Source organism: Pinus tabuliformis, chromosome 6 (genome assembly GCF_031772625.1).
Source record: "Pinus tabuliformis cultivar Carrire ecotype Pingquan chromosome 6, CPIR1, whole genome shotgun sequence".
Taxonomy (NCBI): domain Eukaryota; kingdom Viridiplantae; phylum Streptophyta; class Pinopsida; order Pinales; family Pinaceae; genus Pinus; species Pinus tabuliformis.
In genome coordinates, this window is record NC_142292.1 from 320,969,187 (window position 1) to 320,985,097 (window position 15,911).

At 39.4% G+C, this 15,911-nt stretch overlaps 1 protein-coding gene across 1 annotated transcript; it reads right to left on the reverse strand.

The window, feature by feature from the left end:
* Positions 1 to 13,379: 13,379 nt before the first annotated feature.
* Positions 13,380 to 15,697, reverse strand: LOC149258587 (12-oxophytodienoate reductase 3-like). Its single transcript, XM_089372154.1, has 4 exons — positions 15,484 to 15,697; positions 15,246 to 15,386; positions 15,019 to 15,149; positions 13,380 to 14,529 (listed from the first exon to the last, which is right to left on the reverse strand). The coding sequence occupies exons 1-4, from the start codon at positions 15,609 to 15,611 to the stop codon at positions 13,703 to 13,705; spliced, it is 1,227 nt and encodes a 408-aa protein (XP_089228280.1). The 5' UTR covers positions 15,612 to 15,697; the 3' UTR covers positions 13,380 to 13,702.
* Between the last annotated feature and the right edge of the window lie 214 nt (positions 15,698 to 15,911).

A 15,911-nucleotide genomic window follows, 5' to 3' on the forward strand; every position in this document is an offset into this window, starting at 1 on the left:
TCGGAGTAGCACAGAGACCAAGCGCAAAGGCAGTGGGATGCCGATACACCGATAGTGACAAGTCGGCGATTAGAGATCAGTCGACTGCTAATCGGAGGTCGGAATGCAGTGATAAAGGGCTGAAGTGAGAGCGGACCCTCCGATAGTTGCGAACGTGGGTGTATACGATTTAATATCCACATGTATGTGTTCCCATATGGTTTGGCATTTTTGTTGACTTGTAGTGTTGTGTGATTCTGATAGTCACATATTGAAATTGGAGTGATATGGTACATATGTGTTATGACCGCGGGGAAGCCGATTAGCCGATTGCGATAAAGGGTAAAGCGTTGAAATCTGTGCAAAGGCTATTTTAAGGCAAAAAGGTATGTTTGCAGAGTTTTACTTTGTAAACATAGGTTTTCCTTTATAAATGGTTTTTATGAAGGAAAAGAGCGCCGATAGAGATATTTACGCATAAACATATATTAACCAAGGTTTGGAAGGAGAAGCTAATATATGCATGGATTAAAGGATTTAAAAGGCTCCGAAGGGTTTTAACAGTCCTGATGGGAGTTTCAGGTGGAGTGATTGGGTTCTGATAAAAGGAACTTATAAAAGGTCCTGACCATTTATGGTCTGAAGATTTAACTCCATAAGGAGTTAAATACCTGGGATAAAGGTATGGATGCATTGTTAATATGCATACTATGGGCATATGTTGGGTAACCCTAGAATCAGTTTGGTTAAGTATGGTTATAAGTTGGGGGACCCCTACATCATTAGTGGTATCAGAGCAGATTTGTAATCTGTAAAAGGAGAACTTTTGAAGTTATTGGAAGATTGCAACATTCTAGCAGAGGCTTGGAGTAGGTAGGAACAGAGGATTCCTTGAAGGAAAGAGAAAGCAAGATTGTGTAATGAAAGTTCTGAAGGAAAGAGGACTTGGAAACCAACCAGAGGACAAGCCATTCAAAGTGCAGAAGAATGGGTGAAATGAGATCATGCTGAGGTCTTGAAGGAGAGGTAAAATGTTATGTTCTATTTTAAATTGAGAATGTGTGTTTTTATACTAATACACAGGTGACAGCAAGAAAAGTTGTGAGAGGAGAACCAGATGTGTTCTTGAAGGCAAAGTAAGGAAAATACTCTGAAGGAGAAGTGGCAGTGAACTTGAAGAATCCAACAAGAGATTGGACAGAGAGGATAGCTGAAGTGTTCTCAAGAGGAACTGAGAGATTGCAGAAGCCTAGAAGGAGAAAAGGTGTTTCTCAAGAGGAGGTTCTAGATAGAGGACCTTACTTAACAAAACACTGAGTGAGGAGAGCTTAGCGAGGTAAGATTGTAGCCAAGAGGACTAGCTATTGCAGAGGCTTTTTACAAAGGATCTCATGAAGAAAGAAGAGAAGAAGATGACTACTGATAGTCATAGCGGAGGTTCAGAAAGAAGCCATAGCAGAGGATATAATAAAGAGGATGCCAAAGCAAATGGCAAGAGGATGAGTCAAGAACAAATTGACAAAGAGGTTGTTGAATTAAAATAAAAACTCAATGCATTAAGGAGAATGCTTGAGGAAAGCCAGAGACTAGGTTGGGTCTTGAGAAAGAAGCTAGTGGAATGGCAGGAGATGCAGAGAAGGCTACAACAAAATCAAGATAGTTGATGAGAAAACTCAAGGAAGTTGAGTTAGGAATGAAAGAGTCCATTTGTGAACTAGAAAAGGGAGAAATTCTGGGAGAAAGTGAAGACTACACTGAAGATAACGAATGGAGATCAAGTGAAGATCTCATGGACTATTGTGATAGTTTAAAATAGCATGAGGAGATGCTGACTGAAGATGAAGACTTGAAGACTAAAACTTCAAGTGAGACCAAAAGGTCTGATGATTTTAAATCTGACAATTTGTGTATGTTTGTAGGTGAAACATGTGAAGGACAATTTGTTGATATTGTCATAAAGGAGGAAGAAGCTAAGCAGAATCTAATTTCTATCTTGAAAGAAGATGAGAAAGATAGATCTCATATACAGCTGGAGAAAGATATCAAGCAACAAAGTGAAGAGCTTGAAGAGATTGAAGAAGAGAACATCAAAGAATTTCTGAATCATATGAAGGATTTGGAACAACAAGAAGATAAGATGGTTGAAACATCAAGTGGAACCACAAGGTCTTATAATTTTAAGAATAAATGCAGAAGAATATTGATGCAGATGATGGGACAAGGATAGCTATTGGAGAAGGTAAACAACAAGGGACTGAAGGCAAACTTGAGGAAGAGACTATGCTAGCTGAAAACATAGTAAAGGATCATCAATTCACTATGATTATAGGCACAGTGGAGATAGCCATGGAAACTGTTGAGATAGACAGTAGGGAAGAAGGACATCTACTGAAAGATGTTAAGAAGGAGGAACCCTATGCAAAGGATTTAACCTTGGGAAAAGGAACACTAACAGAGTGTTTTGAAGAGGATGGACAGTCTTATGAAGATGTCAAAAGTCTGGAGGAATACTCTAGGAGAACATAGTTTGATGGAGAAGACCTCTTGAATGAGGGAAGTATTGATTTGCTACTACAGAAAGACCTTGAGATTACAAGGGTCAGAGGAGGACAGTGTTTTAATACTATAACACAACATGTAAAGGATAAAGCTAGAAGAAGAAAGCATTGTGATGAAGCGCTTACTAAGTGTGAAGAGGAAATTAAACTGCTGGAGAAACTGATGAGAGAGCCTGACAGTAGAACAGAAGCTACAGTTACAGTTTCTGAAGAAGAAGATGTGTCTCAAGTAGCCATGGAGATAGGAAGATGTAATAATTTGTTTGAAGGTTCATTAAAAAGCATGAATGAGTATGAGTATGCGATCAAAGAGATTTAGCAGAGATTTTTTGAAGATGGTAAGGAGGTAGTAGGAATCAAACAATTTCAAAGTGAAGATAACCAATAGCAGGTTAAAGGAGGAGAAGTTCACTACTGTAAACCCAAGAAGGAAGACATCGTTAGAACAGATGGTGTGGAAGAGATACTAATTGAGAGTCTCATGAATTCTACTAAGAATTCGAATCATCATACTGATGTACTGACTGCGGAAGAGGAAACAGAACAACAAACTAAATTGTTGCCAAAGGAAGATAAGGCACAACAGCCTTATGTTTTTAATTTTAACAAGTGTTTTATGAATGCAGGTTTTGTTGCAAATGCTGGAGAAGATTTTGGCACAACTAAGCCACTTAAAGATGGAAGAAGAAGATTCCATGGGAAAATTTAATCCATGGAGCAGAGAAGTTAATTTGCTGGAGAAAGTGCTGAACAGTCATGATTCAATCATGAAAGAGGGTAAAGATGATAGGGAGTCAGCAAGTAAACCAAAGGATGAAGCAAGTAAAAGGGAAGTCAGCATAGGAGTCACAAAAAGCGTTGAAGCAAGCACAAGCAAACCAAAAGTTGAAGCAAGCAAAGGAAGAGTTAGTATAGAAGACAACAATAGTAACCTAAAACAAAAAGAAAGAGGAAGAATATGAAGCAGAATATGGACCAACCCAAAGATATGCTGGACATAAAAATTGAAGAAATGTGGCAGCAAATGATGAAGCAATTCAAATGGAGAAAAGTGGTAGCAGCAGCAAGCAAGATCAATCAGAACTTGAACCTAATTGACAAGAAGAAGAAGACAGCAGACATACAACAACAGCAAAGGTACAAGGCATCTGGATAGTTACAGAACAATGTATGGGATCCAGGAAGACCAAGACCAGAAGACACATGAACAGGAGATCATGAATATTTTCTACTTTGGGATTCTGACGCAGGATCATTCAGCCCAAGGAAAGTCATTGTAAATAGTAGACATAGGCGGGTCATGCATTTTAGGAAATAGCTTTCCTAAGTATCAAGTTAATGCAATATTTAGGCCTTTAAGTGTGATTTAATTAGATAATGGGAGAATATGTAAATGCTCTCAAAACAAATAAATGAGAACATGAGTGGTAAAGAGACAGTTCCATGATTCAAGGAACAAGAGAGAGCTTTTAGGAATTAATTAGAATAGAAGTGGACCATTGAGCTGATAAGGGGACTTTTCTATTTTAAAATAGAGAAAAAGATGGAGTGGATAAAGTCTGCCACATATGTATGCATGTAGCGAGCTTTAGGACTCTTGTTAAAGGATGGGATCAGGTCCTTCATAGTAATCCAATCCAAAGTTTCCATATAAATATATGTAAGCCTACGGGCAGAAGAAAGGAAGCCACTAAAGTTGAGAATCAGGCTTGTGCAAGGCGAGGAGTCTCGAATGTAATCTATGTTTTACATTAATATATATATACAGAGTTATTTCTGAATGTCTCAAAAGAGTTGAATGCATGTTGTAAGTGTTGATTTGTATGTGAACTTGTAGGCTCTGTGACAAGGGGTTATAGACAGAGTTTTGCGGAACACGCAGAGAGAGGAGATCAATTCAGAAGAATCGTAATGGACCATCGAGTCTAATTGAAGTAGCAGAGCAAAGCTCTGGAGAAAAGGAGCGGAGTGAAGATTAAATGAGGAGTTAAGCTCAGAGAAGTTGAGCAACAGACGTGGAAGAATGAAACCCTGAGGAAAGAACCCAAACCCATAGAGAAATGCTGAGAAGATAGCAAAACCATCAGCAAAGAGAAGAGTGGAGAAGTGAAGAGGAGTCACACAGCGGAAACAGTAAGGACGAGAGCTTTTGAAGAAACTCAAGGACAAAGAGAAATTGAAGAAAATGCAAAGAAATTCCAACTAAAAGGAATAAACAGGGAAGTGTAAAGTGGTGATCAGCAGCCATTAGATCTCATACGTCAATGGCTCTGATTTAATCGCATCGGCGGGAGCCCATTTAAGTTATCGGAATGGAAGTTGAGTTATAGCTATTGCGATAAAGTGATGGATCCTAGACCGTCAGATCGAGAGTTAAGATCGACGGTCCAGATCCAAAGAACTAATCGCATATCTGAGTAGCGTAGAGGCAGTGGAACGCCGATACGCCGATAGCGACAAGTCAGCGATCATAGATCGGCCGACTACTAATCGGAGGTCGAAACGCGGAGATAAAGGGATGAAGTGAAAGCGGACCCTCGATAGTTGTGAACGCGGGTGTATACAATTTAAGATCCACATGAATGTGTTCCCATATGGTTTGGCATTTCTATTGACTTTTAGTGTTGTAACTTGTGCGATTCTGATAGTCACATATTGGAATCGGAGGAGTGATATGGTACATATGCGTTATGACTATGGGGAAGTTTATTAGCTGATTGCGATAAAGGGTAAAGCATTGAAATCTGTGCAAAGGCTGTTTTAAGGCGAAAGGTATGTTTGCAGAGTTTTCCTATGTAAATGTTGGTTCTCCTTTATAAATGGTTTTTATGAAGGAAAAGAGCGCCGATAGAGATATTTGTGCATAAACATATATTAACCAAGGTTTGGAAGGAGAAGGTTATATATGCATGGATTAAAGGATTTAAAAGGCTCCGAAGGGTTTTAACAGTCTCGATGGGAGTTTCAGGCGAAGTGATTGGGTTCCGATAAAAAGAACTTATAAAGGGCCCTGACCATTTATGGTCTAAATATTTAACTCGATAAAGAGTTAAATACCTACGAAAAAGGTATGGATGCATTGTTAATATGCATACTGTGGGCATATGTTGGGTAACCCTGGCATCAGTTTGGTTAAGTATGGTTATATGCTGGCGGACCCCTCGATCACATTGGATTCATACAGTCACAGGCATAATGTCCTGGCCCTCTGTAACTGTAACATATCAGTTGGTTGTGACCTCTTCCTGGTCCCATTCCTCCTCGGCCTCGTCCACACCCCTAAAATCCAGTGCGTGCCATTCCTATGTTTTGATCAAAGGCCCGTGTTTCAGCCTAAACTCTGTAGGTAGGAGTTCGATCCATCGCCAGTTCATAACTTTTATAGGTGCACTCATCATGGCCTGCTGACCTGCAGAAATTACAGAACAACTGTTGGGAATTTTGCGTATACTTTTGTAATAGATGGCAGTTATCTATAGCATGCTTCCCTCCTATCTTACAAATCGCGCACCATAATGCAGGCGACACACTTGGCCCTACTTGTGCCTTCAATCTCAATGGCATTGGTCCTCCTCCCGCAAGGTAATTCACAAACACCGGGAAGTGGACCTTGTCGTGCCCCTGGCCCTTGCACTTTACGCACCATACCTCGTCGCACACTTCTAAACGAGCCGCCGTGTCTTGTTTCAAACTCTGCATTTCAAGGCACAAGTTTTCAACTGCGCGTGAATCTATTGGACTCCCAGGTTTGGATCTTGTATCAGAGTCTTGTGCAATCTCATCATGACCTCCAAAGCTTCAACCTGAGTTGTTAGCCTTTGTTGCATCAGCCCATTCCATAGATGAGGTGTTAAATATGCTACAAACCATTCGCGATGTTGCCCATCTGTTAGTGTCATGTTCACTTCGTGAATTATGCACTTCAATCTTTGATCCAGCTCCCACGGGGTTTCGCCTGGTAGCATTGTGATTTCCTTGAATCTAATGATCGACTGTGCCTTCAATTTTGGTCTACTAAATTCCTTGTTTAGTGCAACCTGGATATCTGTTATCCCCGCATTTGGATTGTCATTGGAATGCTTAATGTACTAGGTTAGCACACGATCCTGTAGAGCGTTGACCAACACTGCCTTCTTTATATTGTCATTCGTGACACCTTGTTCTTCCCATACCGCTTTTACCACGAACCAAAATTGGTTCGGATCTTCATCCCTACTCCCTTGAACATTGGTAGCTTTATTGCGTTGGCCATACTACTTTGTAGTTGTGGCGAAGGTGGTATGGGCGAAGTCGGGGGTGAAGATAGTGAAACTGGTGGTGGTGTGGGTGGGGGTGGTATGTGCGGAATTCTCTGCTTTATGAGATTGATCGCACTTCTTAGTGAAACCTTCGGGAGTTCTTCTTCACCTCCACGCTAATGTGAAATCAAGGAGCTAGTTTCTAGTTTTGTGCTACCTTCATTTCTGCAGATCCTCCCACTCCACGTAGCCCCAAACATCAATTTATTTGCATAACCCACTTTTTACACAATAGCATTTTAATCCAGGTGTTCAAATATTTAACATACTTACCTCGCGGTCCCTTGAGGAAGCGTCATTCTTCCTTGCTATAGCTGACCGAAGTATCTACTGCGAATTCAGTGATGAATCCTCCGATGATTTGATCCAGCCAGTGATCAATAGCTCGCGTAATCCTATCTTCCGATGCTTCCAGTGTACACACCAATTCTAGAGTCCGCACAATAGGTTTGTCGAGTTCACACCTTCCTTGGCTATCTGCTAGCTTTGTGATCCACTTGTACAACTTAGTGGGGAAGGATGCAAAGAAAATTTCATGGATATCTGTATACAAGTAGAAATCTAACCACTCTTCCTTTGATAATTGTGGATTCCTATTTTCCTGCACTGCAAACTCGTGAATCTTTCTGTCCAACCACTCCTCAATTCCTTTCTTTATCAGATTCCATTGGTACGACATTAGACATCTTTATACAGATCTTGGTCCTAAAAATGGAACCATTTATTGGCTTGTTGGGACCTGACCTAGGTATAGAGTTAGTTAGCCAAACAAATCCCAGTACTACTGGCCCTTTCGGTGACAGTTCGCGGAGCGCGGACTGAGGTCTCACCTGAAGTAGTATGGGAGGGTGCTAGAACCAAGTTTCCGCACCTTAGAGATGTCCGATGAGTACGACTAGTTCACGGTTTCTCCTTGTGTGCAGGTTTCTTTTCGCACCTTCCCATTCCTTGTGACCTTTTACACTACCTTTGTGCAACCCTATCCAGGGGCTGTGCCACGGTTTGCACTATTACCCAAGACCTTGTTATATTCCAATGTTAGTTAATAATCTTTGCCTACTTGAGTGCTTTGAGTTATACTTAACAACATAAAACATTCATACAAGTGCGCACGGTAAATAAACTGTATATTTGCAAGTTATATCAATCATGCATTAACCCAAGATTAGATGCACATAATTTTAACCAAACTTCTCTTTATTGATTATTTCCATGGTTACAGACTCGACTTTCCCTGCGCACTCAGCTGCAGGGATCCGCACACTTAGCTACGGACTACTAGGCCTTTGCGCACTAAGCTACAGAGCCTTCTCCTACTCTATGACCCATAGATACACTCTCCACTTGACTCAATAACTCAGACTTTTTATCTTCTACTCTCTCTTCCTTCTCTTATAGACTTAGAGAATTGCTCTATTTATACAATCCCATGGTCCGCAAACCATGGGTAGGTCTATCCAGCTGACATTACATTACAAAACTAAGGCGGACAACCCTATGACTCTATTATGACTTTGCACTCCGCGCCCGCAATTTGCGGAGCTTTACAATAAGATCCAGTCAAAACTTGGGCTTTGAGCCCCAAAACATGCCTTGGAGGGGATTCCATGCCCAACAATGTAGACTCATGCGAGTGTTGTATGGCTTCAAGTAAGCACCTTATGCTTGGTACACCAAGATCAATAGCTATTTTAGTGTTTTAGACTTCAACAAAATTGAAGTGGATGCAAACCTCTATCATATCTTGGTATAAGGTAAATTGTTGATTATTGTCTTATATGTTGATGATTTGATTTTAACTGGTGGTGAGTAGCTAATCAGATCTTTTAAGGAGGACCTTGCAAGAGAGTTTGAAATAAAGGACATGAGTCTCATGCACTACTTCCTCAGCTTGGAAGTGTGGAAAGGCAATGGGTAACTGTTTGTCTCTCAGTGCAAGTATGCCTACAAGATACTTCAGAGGTTCCACATGGATAGTTGTGAACCCATGGAGACACCTCTAGCGATGAACTGGAGGAAATAGGATGCCACTTTAGGTGAGGAATTGGATGCTACTGTTTACCAGCAGTTAGTGGGTTCACTAATGTATCTTATGAACACATGACCAGATATGTGTTATGCATTCAATTGGCTAAGCCAAGGTATGGTTAAGCCAACCAAATTATTTTGGAAGGCCGCTAAAAATGATCTATGGTACCTCTGAGGCACTTCCCAATTTGGACTATGTTATAGATAGACAAAGGGGGTGAAGTGATGTGGCGTCATAGATGTATATTGGGTGGGGAGTACATCAGGCCGAATTTTCAATGTTGGATCCATAGTGGTTTCTTGGTACAACAAGAAGCAAAGATTTGTGGCACTCAGCTCGGCAGAAGCAGAATACATGAGTTCCTGTCAAGCAGCATGTGAAGTGATCTAGATGAGAAAGATACTTGTTGGATTGTTTGGTTAGATGATGGATCCAATTGTGATCAATTGTGATAACCAAATTTGCATTAAGCTCTCTGAGAATCTTTTTTTCATGATCGATCCAAGCATATAGATATCTGTTATTACCATTTATCTATTATCTTCTTTACCTTCAACTTCATAACTTGGACAATGTTGCACATAAATTTATTCTTCTAGAATTACATTCAATAAGGTTGATTTCACATCCATCTGATATACTTTCCACTTGTTCTGAGATGTTGTGGCTATAACTACTCTTACAGTATCCAATATGGCTACTAGAGCAAAAGTTTCTCCAAAATATATTCCTGCTTGCTAGGAGAATTCTTCTGCTACAAGTCTTGCTTTAAAAATGTCAATTTCAACTTTCTCATTCAACTTTGTCTTGTACACCCATTTCACACCAATGAGATTTTTTTCCTTTGGAAAATCAACCAAATATCATGTATTATTCTTTTCAATAGCGTCAATTTCTTCATCCATGGCTTGCACCTAATTTTCATTCTGATTGCTTCTTCAATCAAAGAAGGTTGGAATGAAAACAATGTAAAATTTGAGCTAACATCCAAATCATCATAAATATCTTTCACACTTCTTATCTTGTTCTTACCATTGCTTGAGTCATCACCTAATTGATTGTTGGGAGAATCTCAATCTGTTGATCTGCTTGAAGATCCATGATGCTTAGAAAATATTGGAGTCCTTATTGGTGTGTCTCTGTTTGGTGTCTTCACATGTGATTCTTGTTGCTCCTTTTCTGCTACATCGTCTTCTTCCATCAGTGGCACTTGTGAATCAACTATTTTGTCTACAGTCCCATTCCATAACTCTTGTTCTTTGAACACAACATCTCTGCTAATAATGGTCTTCTTGGTGACAGGGTTATATAATTTGTAAGCTTTTATTGCTCAATATAACCAGTAAAAATCCATTTTTCACTTTTATCATCCAATTTTCCTCTTATTACCTTAGGAATATGTGCATAAGCTACACATCCAAACACTTTGAGATGAGATACACTACAAGACAGACCTCACCATGCATCTTCTAGTACTTTGTTCATCACACTCTTTGTAGGAGATATGTTTATCACATAAATAACACATGTCACTGGTTATGCCCAATACTCATTAGACAAGTTTCTTCCTTTCAGCATGCCCCTCACCATGTTCATAATGCTTATATTCTTTCTCCATTCTACACCATTCTGTTGTGGTGTGTATGTGGTTGTAATCTTTCTTCTAATTCCATATTGTTTGCAGTAATCATGGAATGCCTTTGAATCATATTCTCCACCACAGACCTCAATAACTTGATTTTTCGATCACTTTGGTTCTCTGCTAAGGCTTTGAATTCCTTGAACTTTCCAAAAGTTTCAAACTGCTTCTTCAAGAATTAAACCCAAGTCTTTCTGTTATAGGCATCAATGAAAGTGATGAAGTAACAACTTCCACCTATCAACTGTGTCCTCATAGGTCCACACAAGTCTATATGCACTAGCTCAAGAGGTCTCTTTGCTTTGCATGCAACTCCCTTTGGAAAGCTTTCACGGTGTATCTTTCCCAAGATGCAACAATCACAAGTACTAGCAGGTTCTTTGATGGGAATTAATCCTCTGACCATCTGTTTCTACTGCAACAATCTTAAACTAGAAAAGAGCAAGTGTCTGAATAGAAAGTGCCATAACCAATAATCATTAGAACATGCAACTCTGAAAGAAATGACCTAATCACTGTAATTCATAACTAGAGGAAATATTTTGTTCCTCACCATCTGCACTTTTGCTATCAGCTGCTCGCTTGGGGACTTGTCATATATAACACACTCTTGTCCTTGAAAGGTAACTCTATGTACTTTCTATGTCAATTGACCAACACTTATCAAATTATGTTTGAGACGAGGGACATTATTTACCTTTGAAATTGTCTTCAGCTCCTTGTGCTTGGTCAGAATGTTGAACACTCCTTTGCCATCTACATCCATAGTTTTTTCAGTTCCCAATTTTAACTTTGTCTTCACAGATTGATCTAAATTTGTAACCAAATTCTTGTTGCCTATCGTGTGGTTACTGCAACCACTGTCTAATAGCCACACATTATCATAAGGTTCATGCATGGTATGACAAGCTAGGATCATGGAGTTAGTACTCTCCGTAGTGACATTAGCTCTTTAGTTTCCTTGATCAGTTATCCTCTTCCTGCAATCAGGGTATAATGACCAAATTTATTGAAATAATAACATCTCACCTTTCATGTTCATGCTCTTATTGAATATCCCTCTAACCACCATGTCTTTCGCTTCATCCTCTGCCTCGCGATCTACTTTTGCCTCGATCTCTTTCTCTTGAAATAGAAACTTGAATTTTGATAGTGGTTTCTAAAGTGGAATCATTATTTATGTCTATCCGTGCCTCATGTGATAGAAGTGATCCCATCAACTCATCAACTGTCAGTGATGTCAAATCCTTGGCTTCTTTTATGGCTGCTACCACAACATCAAATTCTGTAGAGAAAGATCTGAGGACCTTCTCAACCACTCTTTGATCTTTAATTTCCTCACCATAAATTTTTAACTGATTTACGACAGCCATGACCTAATTCATGAAATAATCGATGTCCTTTGTCTCCTTCATCTTCAAACTTTCAAAATCTCTCCTAGTATTCTGCAACTTAACAATATTTCTTTTGGCCATACCTTTATATCTTGTCGCCAAGGTCTCTCATGCTTCCTTTGTTGAATACATGATCATAATTTTCTGGAACAGTGCTCGATCCACCCCTTGTTGGATAAGCTGCAATGCTTGTGCATTCTTCTTTTTGTCTTTCTTCCATAGATCCCTCTCTACATTAGCGAGAGCTCGTTCGTCTGCTTAATCCTTGGGTTCTGAAAACTTAAACTGAACATAATCTCAAACATCATGAACATCGTCATCCTAATAACCCACACATCACAATCCTTCTATATAAACGGTAAAAAATAAGACTAGAAATTTGAAAAACCATCTACTTTTAAAATTTCTCTTTAAATAATCAAACCTTCCTTTACTAAAAAAAAATCTTTATACCCTTTTCAATAAATTCCTCTGTAGCAAAAGCTTTTTTGAAACCATTTTAAATTTAAAAAAAAAAACAAAACAAAACAAAAAAAACATTTACCAAAAGGTCTTTTAAAAGGAAATTTCACAAAACTTTATAAATCACAAAAAAACAAACTTCTATATTTTTTTTATTTTAAAAACTATAAAAATACTTTTCCACCCACGTGAGCCTTATGTAAAACTTTATGAAAAAAAGTCTTTTCTCAGGTAGACTTTATTACTTCCACGTGAGTTTTAAAACAACAACTTAACCTTCGAACATACGCAGACCCAATTCAACGCATGTTATGACAGAAGGGAAGAAGCGTTCATCCAAAAATTAATTATTCCACTATTTTGCTGCACATTAATTATTTGGCAATTTTGTAAAATGATAATTGTCAAATGAAAAAATTATTAATTTTTTTTCACCTGCTATTTTTTTAATAAGGTATGCTGCTTTTTAAGTTAGCAAATTACACATTAAATTAGACTGACTTACTTAAATCGATTTAACTCAACACTCAGTTAACTAATTCCTTGGAAGAGATAAGCATGGTGTTTAGGGCTTGATTTTCTATGGTTCTCTAATTTTAATTAATTCCTCATGCTTGATGTTCTTGGAAGAGATAAGCATGGTATTTAGGGCTTGATTTTCTATGGTTCTTATATTTTCTGTGGCTCTAATAGTTAGGTTGTTGGCGAGGGACTGTGATTATTATAGTTGTCGGTGGGGATCGTGATCGTGGTTTGGTGTAAACGAATGTCGTCTTCTTCTTCGTTTTTTTAATCGTGGTTTTACATGAGAAAAATATTTGAATGGGATGTCAACTTGTCTTAGTTTTTTTTATCGTGGTTCTAGATGAGAAAAATATTTGAATGGTATGTGAATTTGTTAAAATAAAGGAAAACCAGTGTACCTTCATTCTCAAGTTCTGAGAAAAACTGAATTTTATAAGGCAATGTTATCTGACCGTTGGTCTTCTGATAAGAGCTGACCACTTGAAATCAGTGTAACAATCACTCACAATGTAGAGGAGCATATCAATCCCGCTTTTTAAAAAAGTAAAAATAAAAACCTCCAAATTATACCATTAGACCAAGGAATACAATTGAATTTGAATTTCTATTCCTGAGGTCGAATCGTACTTTCCTATACTTGAGGTGTTGCTAGTCATTTATGGATTACATAGCCTAAATTGAAGTCCATAGACAATATGTATGGTCTCGTATTTTACAATAATTTGCATATGTAGAGAATGCCTCTGCTATTGACATAATTATAGTAGAATGTAAATTATTAAATGATGCTGAGGCTTTTTAGTTTGCATTTCTGAGATCTAGATTTGATTAGGTGTTGTAATTGCTGTTGGGGGATTGATGTAATATGGGTAATCGGTGTATCCAACAACCTGATGATGAGTGTAGAATGTGGATCTATCATATTCGTTGAGCTTCGCATCAATGGCGAATCTGAGAGGAAGGTCTGGATTCGAAATGAAGAGACGGCCGAAGGATATCATATCTGCATAGCCTTTAGAGACGGCTTCCATGCCACTTTCTCTAACATATCCCCCGCTCCTCATCAGCGCTCCTCTGTATTCCCCTCTCACCATACTCCACATCTGGGAGGTCGTCTTCTCGGCATCCTGCAGGTCAGCTTCTTTGAGGCCTTCTCTGCTGAAGCGTGGCTCCGTGACGTGCAGATACGCCAGAGGGTAACGGTTCAGGACACGGATTAGGTGGTGGGTCAGAGCCAGAGGGTCGGTGTCTGTCGCCCCATTGTGGTCAATGACGGGAGACAGTCGGATAGCGGTGCGCTCCGCCCCGATCTCGTCCACCACAGCCTCTACAATTTCGTGGGCGAATCGGCAGCGGTTCTCGATGCTTCCGCCGTATTCGTCGGATCTCTCGTTGACGCCGTCCTTGAGAAATTGATCGATCAGGTAACCGTGGGCTCCGTGTATTTCCACGCCGTCGAAACCGGCCAACTTTGCGTTTCTGGCCGCCGTGCGAAACTGAGCCACAATTTCAGAGATTTCGGTTGTCGCGAGCGCACGGGGTTTGGAACAGGTGCCCTTAGAGCCATCCGGCATCAAAATGCTCCACTGTTCTGGAATACCGTTGCTAGTGGACGAGAGTGGGGCTTCCTGGTTGGGCTGATAAACTGCTTTGTCAAAAAACAAACAACGAACAGCTTGTATTAAAATACATTATTATTATTATTACTATTTTATTGTGTAGTGGAGCGCAGATTGTAATCGTAATCTTAATGTTTTGGCATTCACATCTTGAAGTGGTTTGGTGTGAGTGCTAAATCATGAGATGCCAGACATAACACAACATACCAAACACAAACACGACATACCTACCACGACGGACAGATAGATTTTGCAAATATTTTGCAAGTTGATAGTGAGGCAGTCAAATTTTAAAATATTCTCTAATCTACCATCAAATTTCTAAATATTTTTTAAATTTAGAATCAACTTTAAATTTTCAAATTCCTAAATAATTTTTAAATCACAATCAAATTAACTTCTTCAAAGTTCCAAATATTCTTTAAATTAAATTTGACACATTTTTACCAAAATAAGATGCATCTGCACTAATCTATAATATTGAAGAATGGAAAGTATGTATTGACTTCATATACCTGTGTTTGACGCCCTCCCGACGTGCCATATCTGGCAGAAAATGATGGCGCCCTTCTCATGAACGGCGGCTACAACATTTTTCCATGCCTTGATTTGGTCATCGTTGAAAATGCCAGGAGAATGCGGGAACCTGCACAGCATTACATAAAAGGTTTTTATTATCGATATTCTTTCGAGAGGATCTGCATGGCAAAGCACTCTGAATTTATATAATGAGAGAACGTACCCGATGGCCTGCGGTGACACTGCGTTTGCTTCGGTAATGAGGAGGCCGCCTTTGGTTGCTCTCTGAGAATAGAACTTCACGTGGGACGACTGCGGTATGTTATTCAGTGCACGGCATCTTGTCACCGGAGCCAACACGACTCTGCAGATGCACCTCAATAAACATTTATTAGCCACCGGCGTTGAAGAAAATATTATATAAATAACTCACGATAAAACGAAACAAAGAATATAGTTACCTGTGAGATAGATTGAAGAGCGGACCCATTTGAAAAGACGAAAGCAGTTGAGGACCAGTAGAGTTTCCATTTGCCGATCCATTTTCTCGACGATTCTGATTCTGGTAAAAATTGCCTCCCTTTCCCATTGTAAACCAAACCAATAAATGAACAATGCACGGGCCAAATATGAACAATTGAGAGAAGAAGGATTAATTGACAGAAGAGGAGGCAATGATGAGGGAATGGTTTAATCTATGGTGGAGGGAGTTGTATTTATAGGCGGCTGCACGCGGAGTTCCTCTTTCATTAAACCTTAAAAGTCGTAGCGTGGTAGCAGAGTCACTCCCACGGAAGTCGCGTGCGCTAATAAAGCCCAGCGTGGAACAATCTCTGCAAGTTATACCCACGTTGGATGAAGCCCCAGAGTCTGTCTGTGCAAAATATCC